Source organism: Salpingoeca rosetta (genome assembly GCF_000188695.1).
Source record: "Salpingoeca rosetta unplaced genomic scaffold supercont1.1, whole genome shotgun sequence".
Classification (NCBI taxonomy): Eukaryota; class Choanoflagellata; order Craspedida; family Salpingoecidae; genus Salpingoeca; species Salpingoeca rosetta.
In genome coordinates this window covers 2,542,700-2,555,536 of record NW_004457740.1, presented here as the reverse complement: position 1 = coordinate 2,555,536, position 12,837 = coordinate 2,542,700, and the positions used below count along the sequence as shown (strand labels likewise).

The 12,837-nt window shown below is 55.7% G+C and overlaps 5 protein-coding genes across 5 annotated transcripts in view; 2 read left to right on the top strand and 3 right to left on the bottom strand.

Moving 5' to 3' along the window:
* PTSG_00564 (uncharacterized protein) overlaps window positions 1–1,501 on the bottom strand; it is a gene marked incomplete at its 3' end in the record, with an annotated part of 7,956 nt that extends 6,455 nt beyond the window's left edge. Inside the window, exons 1-2 of the mRNA XM_004999053.1 lie at window positions 1,244–1,501; window positions 1–903 (exon numbers count right to left, since the gene is read on the bottom strand). The exon at window positions 1–903 is cut by the window's left edge and continues 121 nt beyond it. Coding sequence (XP_004999110.1) covers window positions 1–903; window positions 1,244–1,297 — 957 coding nt within the window. The 5' untranslated portion in view covers window positions 1,298–1,501. The remainder of the gene's footprint in view (window positions 904–1,243) is intronic.
* Window positions 1,502–1,531: 30 nt separating this feature from the next.
* On the top strand, window positions 1,532–5,079 carry PTSG_00563 (uncharacterized protein). The gene is made up of 9 exons (XM_004999052.1): window positions 1,532–2,201; window positions 2,428–2,511; window positions 2,675–2,748; window positions 2,941–3,016; window positions 3,231–3,345; window positions 3,536–3,621; window positions 3,795–3,925; window positions 4,087–4,273; window positions 4,447–5,079. The coding sequence occupies exons 1-9, from the start codon at window positions 1,631–1,633 to the stop codon at window positions 4,728–4,730; spliced, it is 1,608 nt and encodes a 535-aa protein (XP_004999109.1). The 5' UTR covers window positions 1,532–1,630; the 3' UTR covers window positions 4,731–5,079.
* Window positions 5,079–8,943, bottom strand: PTSG_00562 (uncharacterized protein). Its single transcript, XM_004999051.1, has 12 exons — window positions 8,838–8,943; window positions 8,522–8,623; window positions 8,306–8,397; window positions 8,106–8,191; window positions 7,787–7,905; window positions 7,603–7,668; window positions 7,299–7,414; window positions 6,777–7,048; window positions 6,441–6,524; window positions 6,154–6,247; window positions 5,597–5,956; window positions 5,079–5,393 (listed from the first exon to the last, which is right to left on the bottom strand). The coding sequence occupies exons 1-12, from the start codon at window positions 8,883–8,885 to the stop codon at window positions 5,201–5,203; spliced, it is 1,632 nt and encodes a 543-aa protein (XP_004999108.1). The 5' UTR covers window positions 8,886–8,943; the 3' UTR covers window positions 5,079–5,200.
* A 151-nt stretch (window positions 8,944–9,094) lies between these two features.
* On the top strand, window positions 9,095–11,185 carry PTSG_00561 (uncharacterized protein). Its single transcript, XM_004999050.1, has 5 exons — window positions 9,095–9,411; window positions 9,653–9,701; window positions 10,005–10,142; window positions 10,347–10,428; window positions 10,742–11,185. Exons 1-5 carry the CDS (start codon window positions 9,254–9,256, stop codon window positions 10,825–10,827), a joined length of 513 nt encoding a protein of 170 aa, XP_004999107.1. The 5' UTR covers window positions 9,095–9,253; the 3' UTR covers window positions 10,828–11,185.
* Window positions 11,186–11,250: 65 nt separating this feature from the next.
* Window positions 11,251–12,706, bottom strand: PTSG_00560 (uncharacterized protein). Its single transcript, XM_004999049.1, has 3 exons — window positions 12,669–12,706; window positions 12,077–12,426; window positions 11,251–11,881 (listed from the first exon to the last, which is right to left on the bottom strand). Exons 1-3 carry the CDS (start codon window positions 12,674–12,676, stop codon window positions 11,682–11,684), a joined length of 558 nt encoding a protein of 185 aa, XP_004999106.1. The 5' UTR covers window positions 12,677–12,706; the 3' UTR covers window positions 11,251–11,681.
* Between the last annotated feature and the right edge of the window lie 131 nt (window positions 12,707–12,837).

Sequence of the window (12,837 nt, the reverse complement as noted above, 5' to 3'; positions counted from 1 at the left end):
ACCCTCAAATCGCACCCGCCTCTTTTCAGGTCGACGGTGGCCGGGGCGTGCTGATGAGGTGCTGGCAGTGGAAGCACGTGTGCTCCTGTGGGCAGCAGCTGTTGTGCTTGTAGGCACAGACCGGGTGTCCTGCAGCCGTTGTTGCACTTCGTCAGCCCCATGGGGCAGGATGCTGTCGAGCTCCTTGGGCATTTCGAGGTGGACTGCAAACAGCGCCTGTGTCGGCACGGGCGTGTCTGCCGCAGCGTGCGGGTGGCTCTGGCCGGGAGACTGCGTGTTGTGCTGGGTAGTGGTGGTGTCGAGGCTGGGTAGCGGCGGGGAAGTGGTGGTCCTGGGTTCACTGCTGCGAAGAAAAGCCTCCAGCGCCATATCTGTGGCTGATTTGCCAGGTGACAGCAGGAGCGATGGGCGACGGTGGCCCGGTTGCTGGTGTTCTTGCCACGAAGTCGGTGTGGAGGGTGTTGCTGGCGTTTCGGCGGCCACCTTCTCCTCCTGCAGCTTTGTTTGGCCATGGGTACCAAGGAGTTCACGGCTGGATGGGTGAGCTTGGTGACTCGGCGCCTGCTGAGACGGTGGCGCTGGTACTGCGTTGGTGAGCGCCGCCGCCCGAAGCTCGGTCACCGCGGTTGTCTCTGCTGCAGTACTGACCGTGTGGTGTTGCACCTGGACTTGAACGTCCATGTTCGCAGCACGAGGTCTGGATAGTCGCGCCCAAGGCTCTTCTTCTTCATCATCATCAATATCGTCATCGAGAGTGAGGTTGCGGTCATCGTCGTTGTCGTCGCCATCAGCAAGCAGGCTGGGCAAGCTCGGGTGGGCCTCATCATCGCTGTTTAAGCTGACGGTCCAAGCATCGGTGCGAGAGAAGATGCCAATGTCAGCAGCGCTGCTGGCAGTGGAGACCTGAAGAGAGAAGTGGCAGGTTTGTCAACCAAGCAGCAAGCGGAAGGGAGGTGAAAAGGGGTAGCAAGCTTGGTGAGCACCAACAATGAGGGGTGCAGGCAAGTTGTGTGTTTCGTGTGTATGTATTCGTCCCAGATTCATCTACACCAAACAAGATCTCGCACACACATAGGCATACGTATAGACGAATGCACACAGACACACACAAACACACACGCAGACACACGCACACACACGCAGACACACACGCAGACACACGCACACACACGCAGACACACACGCAGACACACAGCCACACACGCAGACACACAGCCACACACACACACACATACACACGCACAGTGTCGTCATCATCAGAGAGGGATGGCAGATCCAAGTCGGGTAGGTCAGCCATGACCAGCTCACTCACACACTCACTCACTCTCACACACTCGCTCTCCCCTTGCGCCCGCTCTGCACTTGTCTCCGGCTCTACTGTGCGGTGTTGATCGAGACAACACACACACACACACACACGGTCAAGTCGAGCGACAAGCAGGCTGGCTGGTGGCCGTTGTTGTGTGGTGGAAGCGTTGTTGTTGCTGTGTTTGCCGTTTCGTCGAAATTTGCTGATGATCATTCACAACTTCTCTACAACCACCTCAACTAACTCGACCACCACCACCAACAGCCAACACCACACATCCCAGCACCCAGCAGGTCACACTCACAACTACACCTCACCAGCATGTTGGAGTGGAGTGTGACGGTGGCGGAGCCCGTTGTGTTGACGGGCGAGACGGTGAGGCTGCGAAGCATCATCCGAAACACGACAAAGGCAGCAGGGACGGCAACGGCAGACACGGGCCACCAGGCCAGCGGTGGGCAGCAGACAAGCAGCTTTCATGGCACGGCGAGCACAGCAGCATCCTCAGTCACGAACACGACCACGGCATTATCAGGACCAACAGCGGCTTCAGACACCAGCAGTCAGAGCGGCAATGCCGCGCGCGTTGTGAGCGGATATCGGCCAGTGCACTTTGAGCGGGATGCCCACGCTGCAACAGCGGGCCATGCAAATGGCACCGCGCCGGGAGGGACATTGAGCGCAAGGCCGTCAGCGGGCATGATCAATGGACACGCCACAGGCCACGGTGCCGCCACAGGGAGTGGCGGCTCCAGACACGTTGTTGAAGGCACCGAAGCGATTGCATGCGCCATTATCCAAGTCGTGTGTCAAATGGCCGGCAATCCAAGCCGTGTGGACATGCACAAGACAGAGACACCAACTACATCCTACAGCTTCACCCCAGCATCACGTACGTGCGTGCGGCTGTGCATCTGCTGATGACGAGAACTGATGAAGAGGAGGTCGTGTCGTGTGCTGTTCTGTGTATCCTTTTCTGGAGGCCTGAGCCTTGCGCACACGTCCGTGTTTGTGCAGTGCGCACGTCAGTGCAGTTGAACGCTACGGCTTCCCCTCACATGCTTGTCTCCCCCCCCTCTCTCCCTTGCCTTGTGTGCATGTTTTCGGTCTGTCGGCAGAGGCCAAGGGCATGGTCGTATTCGCATCTGTGCCTGTCATCCTCTTTTGTGATCTTCAGCTTGCACCTGGCGAGTCCAGACAAGGTCAGACGCTGTTCGCACGGACGTTGTGATTGTAGAATGCAAATTTGCTTTCGCGCACTCTGTGTGTGTGTGTGTGTGTGTGTGTGTTGGAGATGGGTTCTGTGCGTTGCACTTTGACAAGTATGTCGCTCACTTGTACGATGTGTGCGCTGCTGGGCTTCAGACGATGTCTCTGTCAAGATTGCGCAGCACGCTCCACCCACGTACAAGGGCGATTCCATCTCTTACATCTATCGCGTATGTGCCGAAGTGCGCGCGCTTGTTTCAGTCTCTCTCTCTCAGTCTCTCTCTCTCTCTCTCTCTGTGAGTTGAAGAAGCTCGGTGAGCTGAGTTGACGTGATCAAGCATGCCATCTTGCACGTGTCATTCTATAGCTTGCATGTTTTTCTGCATGGTCATGACCTGCACACAATTGCTTGCCTCCTTCAGGTTGTTGGCGGCTTGCAACGGTTCGAACACCCCACGCGCTACGCGCATTTGCCCATCAAAGTGCTTGCTGTGCCAGGTTGGTTGGACCCATCACCTTTTTTTTTTTGAGTCTGTGTCTTTGTCTGTCACTGTCTTTGTCTGTCACTGTCTTTGTCTGTCTGCCTCTCACTCCCCCCTCTCTCTCGCGTGTTCAACTCACGCGTATCCCCATGGCTGCCCTGCCCCCAACACTTGCGTTCCACACTCCTACCCCACGACCACGCCTTCCGCTGCTGTTCCCGTGTCGCCAGAAAAAGTGCGCCGTCAGTGCGCGCGTGGGAGTGCGACGTCTCTTCCAATTGAAGATGCCATCAACGGTCTTGAATCGCCCTCATCGTCGTGTTCCCGCCCCACACAGCCGCACAGGTCAGCTACTGTTGCAGCGCGCGCGTGTGTATGTGTATGTACATGTGCGTTCGGGCTCGTTTATGTGTGTGTGTGTGTGCGCGCGCATATGAATGAGCACGTCCATGTGTGTGTGCCATTGTTCACTTACAACCTTCGTGTATTTTCCCTATATCCTGTCTCGGCCTTCTCCACCACCGCCCGCTTTCAGCCCGTTTGTTCCGCGCTCGGTTCCAACAGAGACGCGGGACCACATTCTCCGCGCCATCGCCTCGCTCACACGCAGGCGTGCCCCATGTGCGTGGTGGGGCTGCGATGGAAGGGTGCAGGTGCAGGAGAGTGGAATGAAGTGTCGCCATACTGTTTGTGTGCGTGGGTGTGCGCAGTACATGTGTCGTTGACACACGCACACCTACACACAGTGCCTTATTCCACCTCCACGTCACCACCATCACCACCACCATCGCCAGGCGTGTTTCGGCTGCGCAACAGCAAAGGAGCACAGATTGCGGGCGTGTCGCTGTCGAAGCTGTCTTACCGGCTCGGTGAAACAGTGGAACTGACCGTGTCATTGGAGGAGAGCGAGGTCACCGTTGTCCAGGTGGGTTGGCGTCGTAATGCGCAAACGCACCGTGAATGGACTTAGTGATGGTGGTGATGGCGGCGAATATCTCCGTCATCAGCTTTTACTCACACTTACACACACACACACACACACTTCCTCACACACATTCACACACACGCATGCACGCACTCACCTAGGTGAATGCGCGTTTGGTGAGCCGGGAAGTGGTGCGGCCGGCGCACCGCCTTGCAGGAATCACGGACGAACTCGCCACCACCAGCACCACACACGCGTCAACCACTCTGCACACCAGCGTGACCCTTCTTGAATCTGTTGGGCTGCCCATCCCGCTCGTCTCTCATACCAACTTTGAAACACAAACAGGTGCGCAACTGGCAGCGTGCAACATGTTGTTCTAATTTGTGTGTCTTCGGCGCCTGAGAGGGTGTGTGTGTGTGTGTGCATTGACACGGGACGCCTTTGAGGCGCAGCCTTGAATGGCATGCTTCCTCCTGTGTGCTCATGTCCTCACTTCACCTTTTGCACGCCTACACCAGTTTCTGTCGAGTGGATGATCGAGGTTGACTTGGCCTATCGCCAGCGCGAGCCCTCTGCATCCGTGCAGCCAACACAAGCACCCGGCCCCGCCACAGCAGCAGCCTCGTCGTCATCCTCATCCACAGCACCAGCACCATCGCATTCGTCTTCATCATCGTCGCCAGCCCAGCAGCAGTCCTCTGCTACCCCTGATCACGTACGCTGGACGACAGCGCTTGAGGTATTGCCGGCAAATCCAATCAACATTCCCTTCAAAGCACCGCCCCTCAGCCTCCAATGGTGAACTGATGGCAGCTTAATGCTGGTGTCGTTACAAAGCACGGATGCCGTGTATGTGTGTGTGTGTGTGTATGTGTGTGCTGTTTGTTTGTTTTTGTGCGTGCAATGGCGTGTGATTTTAATTGCCACAGCAGATAGTTTGCTCGTTGCAGTTACACAATGCAGTCTTGTCGCGCCTTGCTCGGATGTGTTGACTGTTGACTGGGTGTCTATCGTCACTAGAAATGCCTTACTTGCCTGCGCATCAGAAGTTTCTGTACAGTGCCACTTGCGCGCTCTCTCACTCTCACTCCCTCCCTCTGCGCGGACAGACAGACAGACAGACAGACACACACACACACACACACACACACACACACACACACACACACACACACAAACGCACGCGCAGAATGTACATGCCTGGTTCAAGCTCTGGTCGTGTATATACAAATACAACCACCGTCACAAGCTGCTTTCTGTGATGGCACGACATCATAAGCTTGGGATGGCAACGGAGACGGGAGCGGTGACGGGTGAGTATGGCACGAAACCCAGGGTACGAGAACCAGTAGTGTCTCTCCCATCACTATCATCATCACCATGGGCGTCAGCGATGGTGCACGTGAGGATGGGGGAGACAAAGCCTGGCAAGAGTCCAATGGGTACACGCGACCACGACGCAGGCCTGCAGCAGCGTAGAGCAAGCCACATGCGAAGAGTGTAAACGTATGTGTGTATGAGTGCGTGGTAGAGAGATGGAAGAATGCGAAAGCGTGACTGCTCTCTCATTCGCTCTCGAACTATCTGCTGGTCTGCCTGTCTCGCTTCGACCACCTCTCTGTTCGATGTCCATCTGTGTGTCGAGTGCGAGACTGCCGCAGCGCGCACCTGCAAAGCGTCCATGCGTGTCGCGAGCTAGCGTCGTCCTTGTTCTTCTCTGCACTTGCGTCCTGCTTCCCGCCCCCCGCATCTCCTTCCTGCCGCTTTGGGCGTTTCCTGACTGGTTCTCGGTCATCACAGGAACAGCTGCCGCCACTATCATCACCATCACCACTGTCATCATCAACTTTGCCAGCAGCACCATCATCATGACCACCAGCAGCATTATCACCAGCAGCAGCACTACCACCAACGTCATTGGTGCCGCTCCTGCCATCGCTGTTGTCAGAATAGGAGTGTTCTATCAGGGCCCGGCGTGCGGCCGCGAACACATGTTGCTCCTTTTCACTGCCCTTTGCTGCCAAGCGCCTGGCGTGTGTGTTTGTGTTTGTGCAAGAGTGAGAGAGAGTGTGTGTGTGGTTTTATGTACGAGTGAGTGTGTCAGTGTGTGTGAGGGGGGAGGTGAGTAAGTGAGTAATATCACGCACACACACGCGCACACACACACGCGCGCACACGCACACACACACACACATACACCGAAACACCTGTCGGACCGCACTTACTGCAGGAGTGCTGTCTGGAACGCGATGAGGCGTCGCTGGCTGGGGAGATGGGACACATGTGCAAACCAGTACCCAAGAACCTCCGCGCTAACGCCTGATAACACGATCGCAGCGCGCATGCAGTGTGTTTGCTTAACAACTTCGACGTAAGACAAGCCAACATCCGCTCGCACTCGTGCGAATTGCAGGCAAACACACACACACACACACACACAACGCACACAGCGGACACAACGCGCACACATACACACACACGACCGTGAGCACATACGCACGCGCGTCCCCACCTTTGCAGTAAGAAGAGAGGATGTGTTCGAGCCACAGGTCGTGAAGGGCAGCCGTCTTCGCACATGTATCGGCGTTCAAGTTCTCTGAACATGTGCGCGCGTGCATGTGTGAATGTGTGAATGTGTGAATGTGTGTGAAAGTGTGTGTCTGGGTGAGTATTTGCATGCCAAGACGTTTTAGATACACAGACAGGCCAGACGCACAAAGAACTGAAGGAAACTAACAATTCAGCAAGGTGCAAGCAGACGACACAAAAGCACACACACACACAGGTGACAGTGCAAACGATGGTGTGCACGTGTTGACCGAGAGATACTCGTGTCCACGCGACCAACCTGTCTGTAGAAGAATTTGGGCAATCAGCAGTGTCCCAAGCAAACTTCGTTGTCTGTATCTTTTGCACATGCACGTCAGTACGGGCTCCCAGATTGTGCGTGAATGTGTAAAGCATGCCTGCGCCTCGGCTGCAACGGAGCCTGAAGGCGGTGATATTGTTGTTGATGATGTTGATGCTGCGGCTGCGGATGCTTGTTGCCTGCTTGGTACATCCCGGGTTGCTGTCGAGGTGGTCCAAAGCCAGGTGTGGGCAAGGTTCTCAAGCAAATCCCTGGCCATGCCAATTGTCAGGGTGTGTGTGCGTGCATGTGTGTGAATGTGTGTGTGTGTGAATTTGTGTGTGTGTGTGTGTGTGAATTTGTGTGTGTGTGTGTGTGAATTTGTGTGTGTGTGTGTGTGTGTGCGCGCGAATGTGTGTGTGTGTGTGTGTGTGTGTGTGTGTGTGTGTCGATCGGTGTGTGCGAACACAACGAGACCAGGAATAGACAGTGGAGAAGGGTGTGGGGATTGGAACCACGTACATCCTGGGCACATCGTCCACCAATGCAGTTGCTGCTGCGTTCAGCTGTGCCTCTCGCTGCGCTGCCTGTCGCTGTGCAAATGCAGACCGCACACGCAACGCCGCGCGATTATCCTCCTGCAGCAAAGGGCGGCACGGGGTGGGTGTCAGCACACGCGTGAGACATGTGCGCATGAGGCGTGCGTGTGTGTGTGCGCGCGCATGTGTGTGTGTGTGCGCGCGCATGTGTGTGTGTGTGTGATTGCGTATGTTTGCGCGCGTTGTGTGTACATGTGTACGGGTGTTAGTTGCGTGGCAAAACTTACGGCTTGTGTGACGTATTGTCCGATGCGGGCAGTGGTTTGCTGCTGTTGAGCAGCATTGGCATCTTCCTGTTGGCGTCGCACAAGCATGTACACGAGCCATGGTGTCTGGTTAACCCAACCCGCAGTCACACACGTGCGCGCAATCAAGTTGCCACATGATGCATTTTCGCACATGCACACGTACCTGCTCCTGCCAGTAGAAGGTTCTCAGCCACTGCATCGCCTCAAAGGTGCACATTTCCAGCATGGGGAGTCCTGGTAGCGCTTGATGCGTCGCATTGTGGCGCGTGTCCACAACGTGTGCTGTCATTGTGTGTGTGTGTGTGTGTGTGCATGTGTGTGAGCGTGTGCGTGTGTGTGAGCGTGTGCATGTGTGTGAGCGTGTGCGTGTGTGTGAGCGTGTGCGTGTGTGTGCATGGCGTGAGTGGAAGGAATGTTGTTCGTCCCAGTTACATTGATGACAGTGCATATATGACACCATAGACGACGTGCGTGCAACGTACTGGGGATCTTCAGGTCGGCGGCGATAAGGGAAAGCGGCTTGGCGAGCATTGTCTTCTGTTGCTCATCGGAGAAGCCATTGACGAACCTAAGCAGAGGCGGCGTGAAGAGAGATGTCGGTGAGATGGTGCTGAACAAGGGATGGCAGCTGCGTTCATTGTGCGAGGGACACGCATCTGTGTGCATTGCAGGGCAGCTTCACCTGACGATGGCGAGGCTGAGCATTTGAATGAGCAGCTGGCGATCGGGGCTGGTGTCGCGGAACAGCAGCGCGCTCACCAGGTTCATCGTTGCCTAGTGCACGTGACACAGTGATATGCAAATCTGGCGTTACACAGACATGCAGAGAGACGCGTGCGCAGAGAGGCAGACGAGTGAAGGTAGACACACATTCACACACATACACACACATATACACCTCGATTGCGAGGGGCAGCTTGCCACGGGTGGCCCAGCAGCGCATGCGGTCCCGCGCGAGGGCCACAGCACCATGATCACCAGAGTTCAACTGCGCCTTGACCTGCCAACATCGACATGCACACGCATTCGTCACACCTCAGTGATTCCTTACCTAATACGTGCCACACACACACACACACACACACACACACACACACACACACACACACACACACACACACACACACACACACACACACACACACACACACACACACACACACACACACACACACACACACACGCACACATGCACATATGAGCACGGCACTGACCTGCACCCATTCCTGCTTGAAGCGCCACGGCACAACCTTCACCTCCATCACGCCGGCGTGCTTTGCACCACACTGACGTGCACGTGGTTTGTGTGTGTGGCTTGTCTCGTTGATTTTGATGACCGTTTGGGAGTTTGTTCGCCACCAACTCTCACGACGATTGGTGTTCGCGCACGCACACGCACACACACACACACACACACACACACACACACACACACACACACACACACACACACACACACACACACACACACACACACACACACACACACACACACACACACACACACACACGCACACACCCACACTCACACACGCGCATCCAGGTAGACTCAAGGCCAGTCGACACGCTGTCGTGTGAGCAAGAAGAAGAAGAGGAGGAGGAGGAGGCGGAGGCGGGAAGAAGGAGGGTCATGACACAAGAGACACCAACAGCGGCTGCAGTGGCTGCTGTGGCAGATTCCATGCTGGACTTCTTCATCTGGGAGGTTGTGTTCGAGGTGCATCGCGAGGCCAAGCTCGATCTGAGCTGCTCCTGCACCCCAGCCACCGCAAACGCGCCCAATCACACGTACTGATCACTCTGTTGTGTGTCTGTTGTGTGTCTGTTGTGAGTGAGAGAGAGTGAGAGCGTGTGTGTGTGTGTGTGTGTGTGTGTGTGTGTGTGTGTGTGTGTGTGTGTGTGTGTGTGTGTGTGTGTGTGTGTGGAGCCCAGTTTGCCCTCTGCCCCCTCCCATCTCCTTCACAAACACTCATGGATGCCCTTGACTTTCTGCTTCTGTATTGTCGCCTCATCGCCACTGGCTCAACAGACACCACGGCCTTGTGAACGCGCCGGGACTGGACATCTTCGGCCAGAAGGTCCACGCACACACGCACACACACACACACACACACACACACACACACACACACACACACACACACACACACACACACACACACACACACACACAGAGCACGCACGCACGCACGCACACACACACACACACACACACACGCATTACCATGCCTGTACACAAGCTCACATGTGTCGAAGACGGCACATCGACTTGTTGCTGCTGTGCTGCCACTGTGCACGCGTGCGTGCGTGAACTTGAGATCAAAGCACCATCTTCCGCATTCACACCAGAATGCCACTGCTCCGTTGTCCTTGCCTTTCAGCCGCAAGCAAGCCCCGTTGTGACGTGCCCCAACTGCCACATGCCAAAGCAAGCCACAAAGCTGGCGCAACATCTGGAGCTGTGCATGGGCGTTGGTGGCCGTGAGAGCAGACGAGGAGGAGGCACTCGCTCCCGAAATGTAAGTTCGCTTGCTGAGATCTGTGCATGTGTGCGTGTGCGTGATTTGTGTGGGTTTATGCAAATGTGTGTGTGTGTGCATATGTGTGTGTGCATGTGTGTGATATGTGGTTGAGCGTTTGACTGAGTCGCCACATCACCAGTGGCGTCCTTGTCTCATCTCCACGCCTTCCCTTCTTTGTATCCTGTGCACTCGTGTATGCAGAACCACCAGCCGCCAGCACCAAGTGCACCCAAACCCCGCGCATCTGAAAACTCGGAGCGAAGACGAAAGCCAACCACCAAAGGTGTGTGCGTGTGTGTATGAGTGTATTCTCGTATGAGCTGTTGCTAAGTGCAGGCGCTGTTCATCATGAGGCACACCCACTGACTCACATCCTCACACACACACACACACTCACTCACTCACGTGCTCACTCACACACATACACACATGCTCACACACGCACATACACACACTCACTCACATACTCACTCACATACTCACGCACATACACACCCTCACATACTCACTCACACACACACACACACTCGCATGCACACACACACACACACACACACACACACACACTGACTCACTGACTCGCACACCGCGTGCAGTTTCTGCTGCGCTTGAGGATCGGGCGAGCAAACGGCCACGACGCGGCGGAAACAGCAGCGCACCCCCGGTTACAGGCGCCGACTGACACCCTGGCCATAGGCTGTTAGGTTACCGCTCTGATACGCCCTGTTCTGTTGTGCTTGTTCTGATGCTCCCTGCTCTGTTGTGCTTGGATGGCATGCTCGCGCTGACGGGCGTGCGTGCGTGTATTGCTGTTGTGTGCGTGGTCTAATCAACCAAGCCGGCTGCGCTTTGAGTCGGGTGTTGCTTGTTGTGGTTGATGATGGTGGCTTGGGCGATGCCAAATGCAGTTTGCAAACGCTTGTGGAGCGTGATCTGCACATTGATGGGCTGACGGTGTCAGGGTTGTTGGCAGTGGAGATGGGTGGTGTTGCTACGCTGATGTATGGGACTATTGATTAATAAAAGACGTGCGCTTTCGGTCTGACCGAAGAAGATCGACTCAACAGAGTACATCCACAAACGTTTGCACGACGCAGCGCGCATGCACTGTGCGCTTCTTCGATGACATGAATGAGACGTGTATTGAACGCACATGGCTTTGGTTTGTACATGGGAAATCACAACAGAGCAGCAAGCGAGGCGCATGTGCTCACACGTCACAACACAAGAACGAGACGCACAAAGAATCAACGCAAGAGCAGGCAGGAGCAAACATAGCAACAGCGCATCCTTTAGAGCATCCTTTCCCTTACCACCACCACCAACAAGCACACGCGCAAGCACAATGCCCGCCGGCAAAACCCAACGACACTTATCATCGCAGCAAGTGGACGCTCACCCGCAAGTGTAAACACTGACGCATCTATTCCACCCGATACTCCACCCTTCACCTTCCACCCCACACTCAACCTCACTCCACGCAACCCCCACACAACCAATTGTCATGCTTCTTCCTCTTTCTCCTCTACCGCCGCTTCAGAACCGAACCACTTTGCGCGCGCCCTTGTTCGTGTTCTTTGCGGCGCGACGCTTGGCTGCCAGCTCCTCCTCGGAGACAAAGTGCGAGATGGGGAGACCCTGCACCGTGTTCTCCCGAACAACCAGCGCGTCGTCGGCATCGGCACTGCCCTGGTCCAAGCTGATCTCGTAGCGTGCGCGGCCCATCTGAAGGTTATCTGCGCGTGTGCAAGTGGGAACCACAGGGAAGCATTGGTCACCATTGAGACACACACAGAGAGAGAGAGATAAGGGGTGGAGATGGCACTTGTAAAGACAACAAGAGGGGGAGTCGCAGCGCATTCACAGCTATCGCAGCACATACACACGACGAGCAATCGCAACACACACACGCACACACGCAGAATGCAAACCTTTCATGCGGCCTGGATCGGGCTCCTCGTCGTCCGCGATGATCAACTGTGTGCCTTTCACTTTGTGCTTGCTCTTCTTGGATGGGGCGGCATGCTTCTCAAGCAAGGTTTCTCGGATGTGCGCAGCCCTGCGCTTGCGCTCCTCCACCTCCCACCGGCTCTTTTTCTTGCTACTGCTCGAGCTCCCATGGCCTCGCTTGGACACGTCTTTCTCTTCTTCTTGCTGTTGCTGGTCCTGGTGTTGCTTCTTCTCGCGTTGGGCCTTCGCCTGGCTCCGCAACACATCGGCCCTCATAACCTCCCATGGTGTTGCATCCAGCTCCTGCTTGCGGATCTTCACCTTGCCGACCCTATGTGCGTGAGTGAGCGTGGGTGAGTGTGGGTGAGCGTGGGAGTAAGTTTGAGTGTGAGTGTGTGTGTGTGTGAGTGTGAGTGTGTGTGTGTGAGTGAGTGAGCTTGAGTGTGCGAGCGTGTGAGTGTGTGAGTGTGAGCGTGAGCACATGTGCATCTGTGCTTGCATCTGTGCTTGCATCTGTGCGAGTCGCACGCTCCAAGCAGGCAAGCCCGATCGCGATTGCGCGCAACAACGCACCTGCCCATCTTGGCCACCGCAAGTTTGGACGATTGTTGGAAAATATTCGCCTATTTTCAGCAACCTCGAGCACACACGTGGTGCTGTTGTCGCGGTCACACATCACACACATCCCTCTCGTGCTTGACTTTTTTGTGTGCTTGGTGCTGTGTGTGAGTGTCAAGTGGGG

Coding starts and splice junctions, on each gene's coding strand:
- PTSG_00561 (XM_004999050.1), top strand. CDS start 9,254: ATGACACAAGAGACACCAACAGCGGCTGCAGTGGCTGCTGTGGCAGAT. Junction 9,412..9,652: donor GCAAACGCGCCCAATCACAC/GTACTGATCACT, acceptor CTGGCTCAACAG/ACACCACGGCCTTGTGAACG. Junction 9,702..10,004: donor TGGACATCTTCGGCCAGAAG/GTCCACGCACAC, acceptor CTTGCCTTTCAG/CCGCAAGCAAGCCCCGTTGT.
- PTSG_00563 (XM_004999052.1), top strand. CDS start 1,631: ATGTTGGAGTGGAGTGTGACGGTGGCGGAGCCCGTTGTGTTGACGGGC. Junction 2,512..2,674: donor ACCTGGCGAGTCCAGACAAG/GTCAGACGCTGT, acceptor GCTGGGCTTCAG/ACGATGTCTCTGTCAAGATT. Junction 2,749..2,940: donor CCATCTCTTACATCTATCGC/GTATGTGCCGAA, acceptor TGCCTCCTTCAG/GTTGTTGGCGGCTTGCAACG.
- PTSG_00560 (XM_004999049.1), bottom strand. Junction 11,882..12,076: donor CGATCCAGGCCGCATGAAAG/GTTTGCATTCTG, acceptor GCACACGCGCAG/ATAACCTTCAGATGGGCCGC.
- PTSG_00562 (XM_004999051.1), bottom strand. CDS start 8,885: ATGGAGGTGAAGGTTGTGCCGTGGCGCTTCAAGCAGGAATGGGTGCAG. Junction 6,248..6,440: donor CCTCTCTTCTTACTGCAAAG/GTGGGGACGCGC, acceptor TCGTGTTATCAG/GCGTTAGCGCGGAGGTTCTT. Junction 5,394..5,596: donor CACGCATGGACGCTTTGCAG/GTGCGCGCTGCG, acceptor ACGCTGCTGCAG/GCCTGCGTCGTGGTCGCGTG.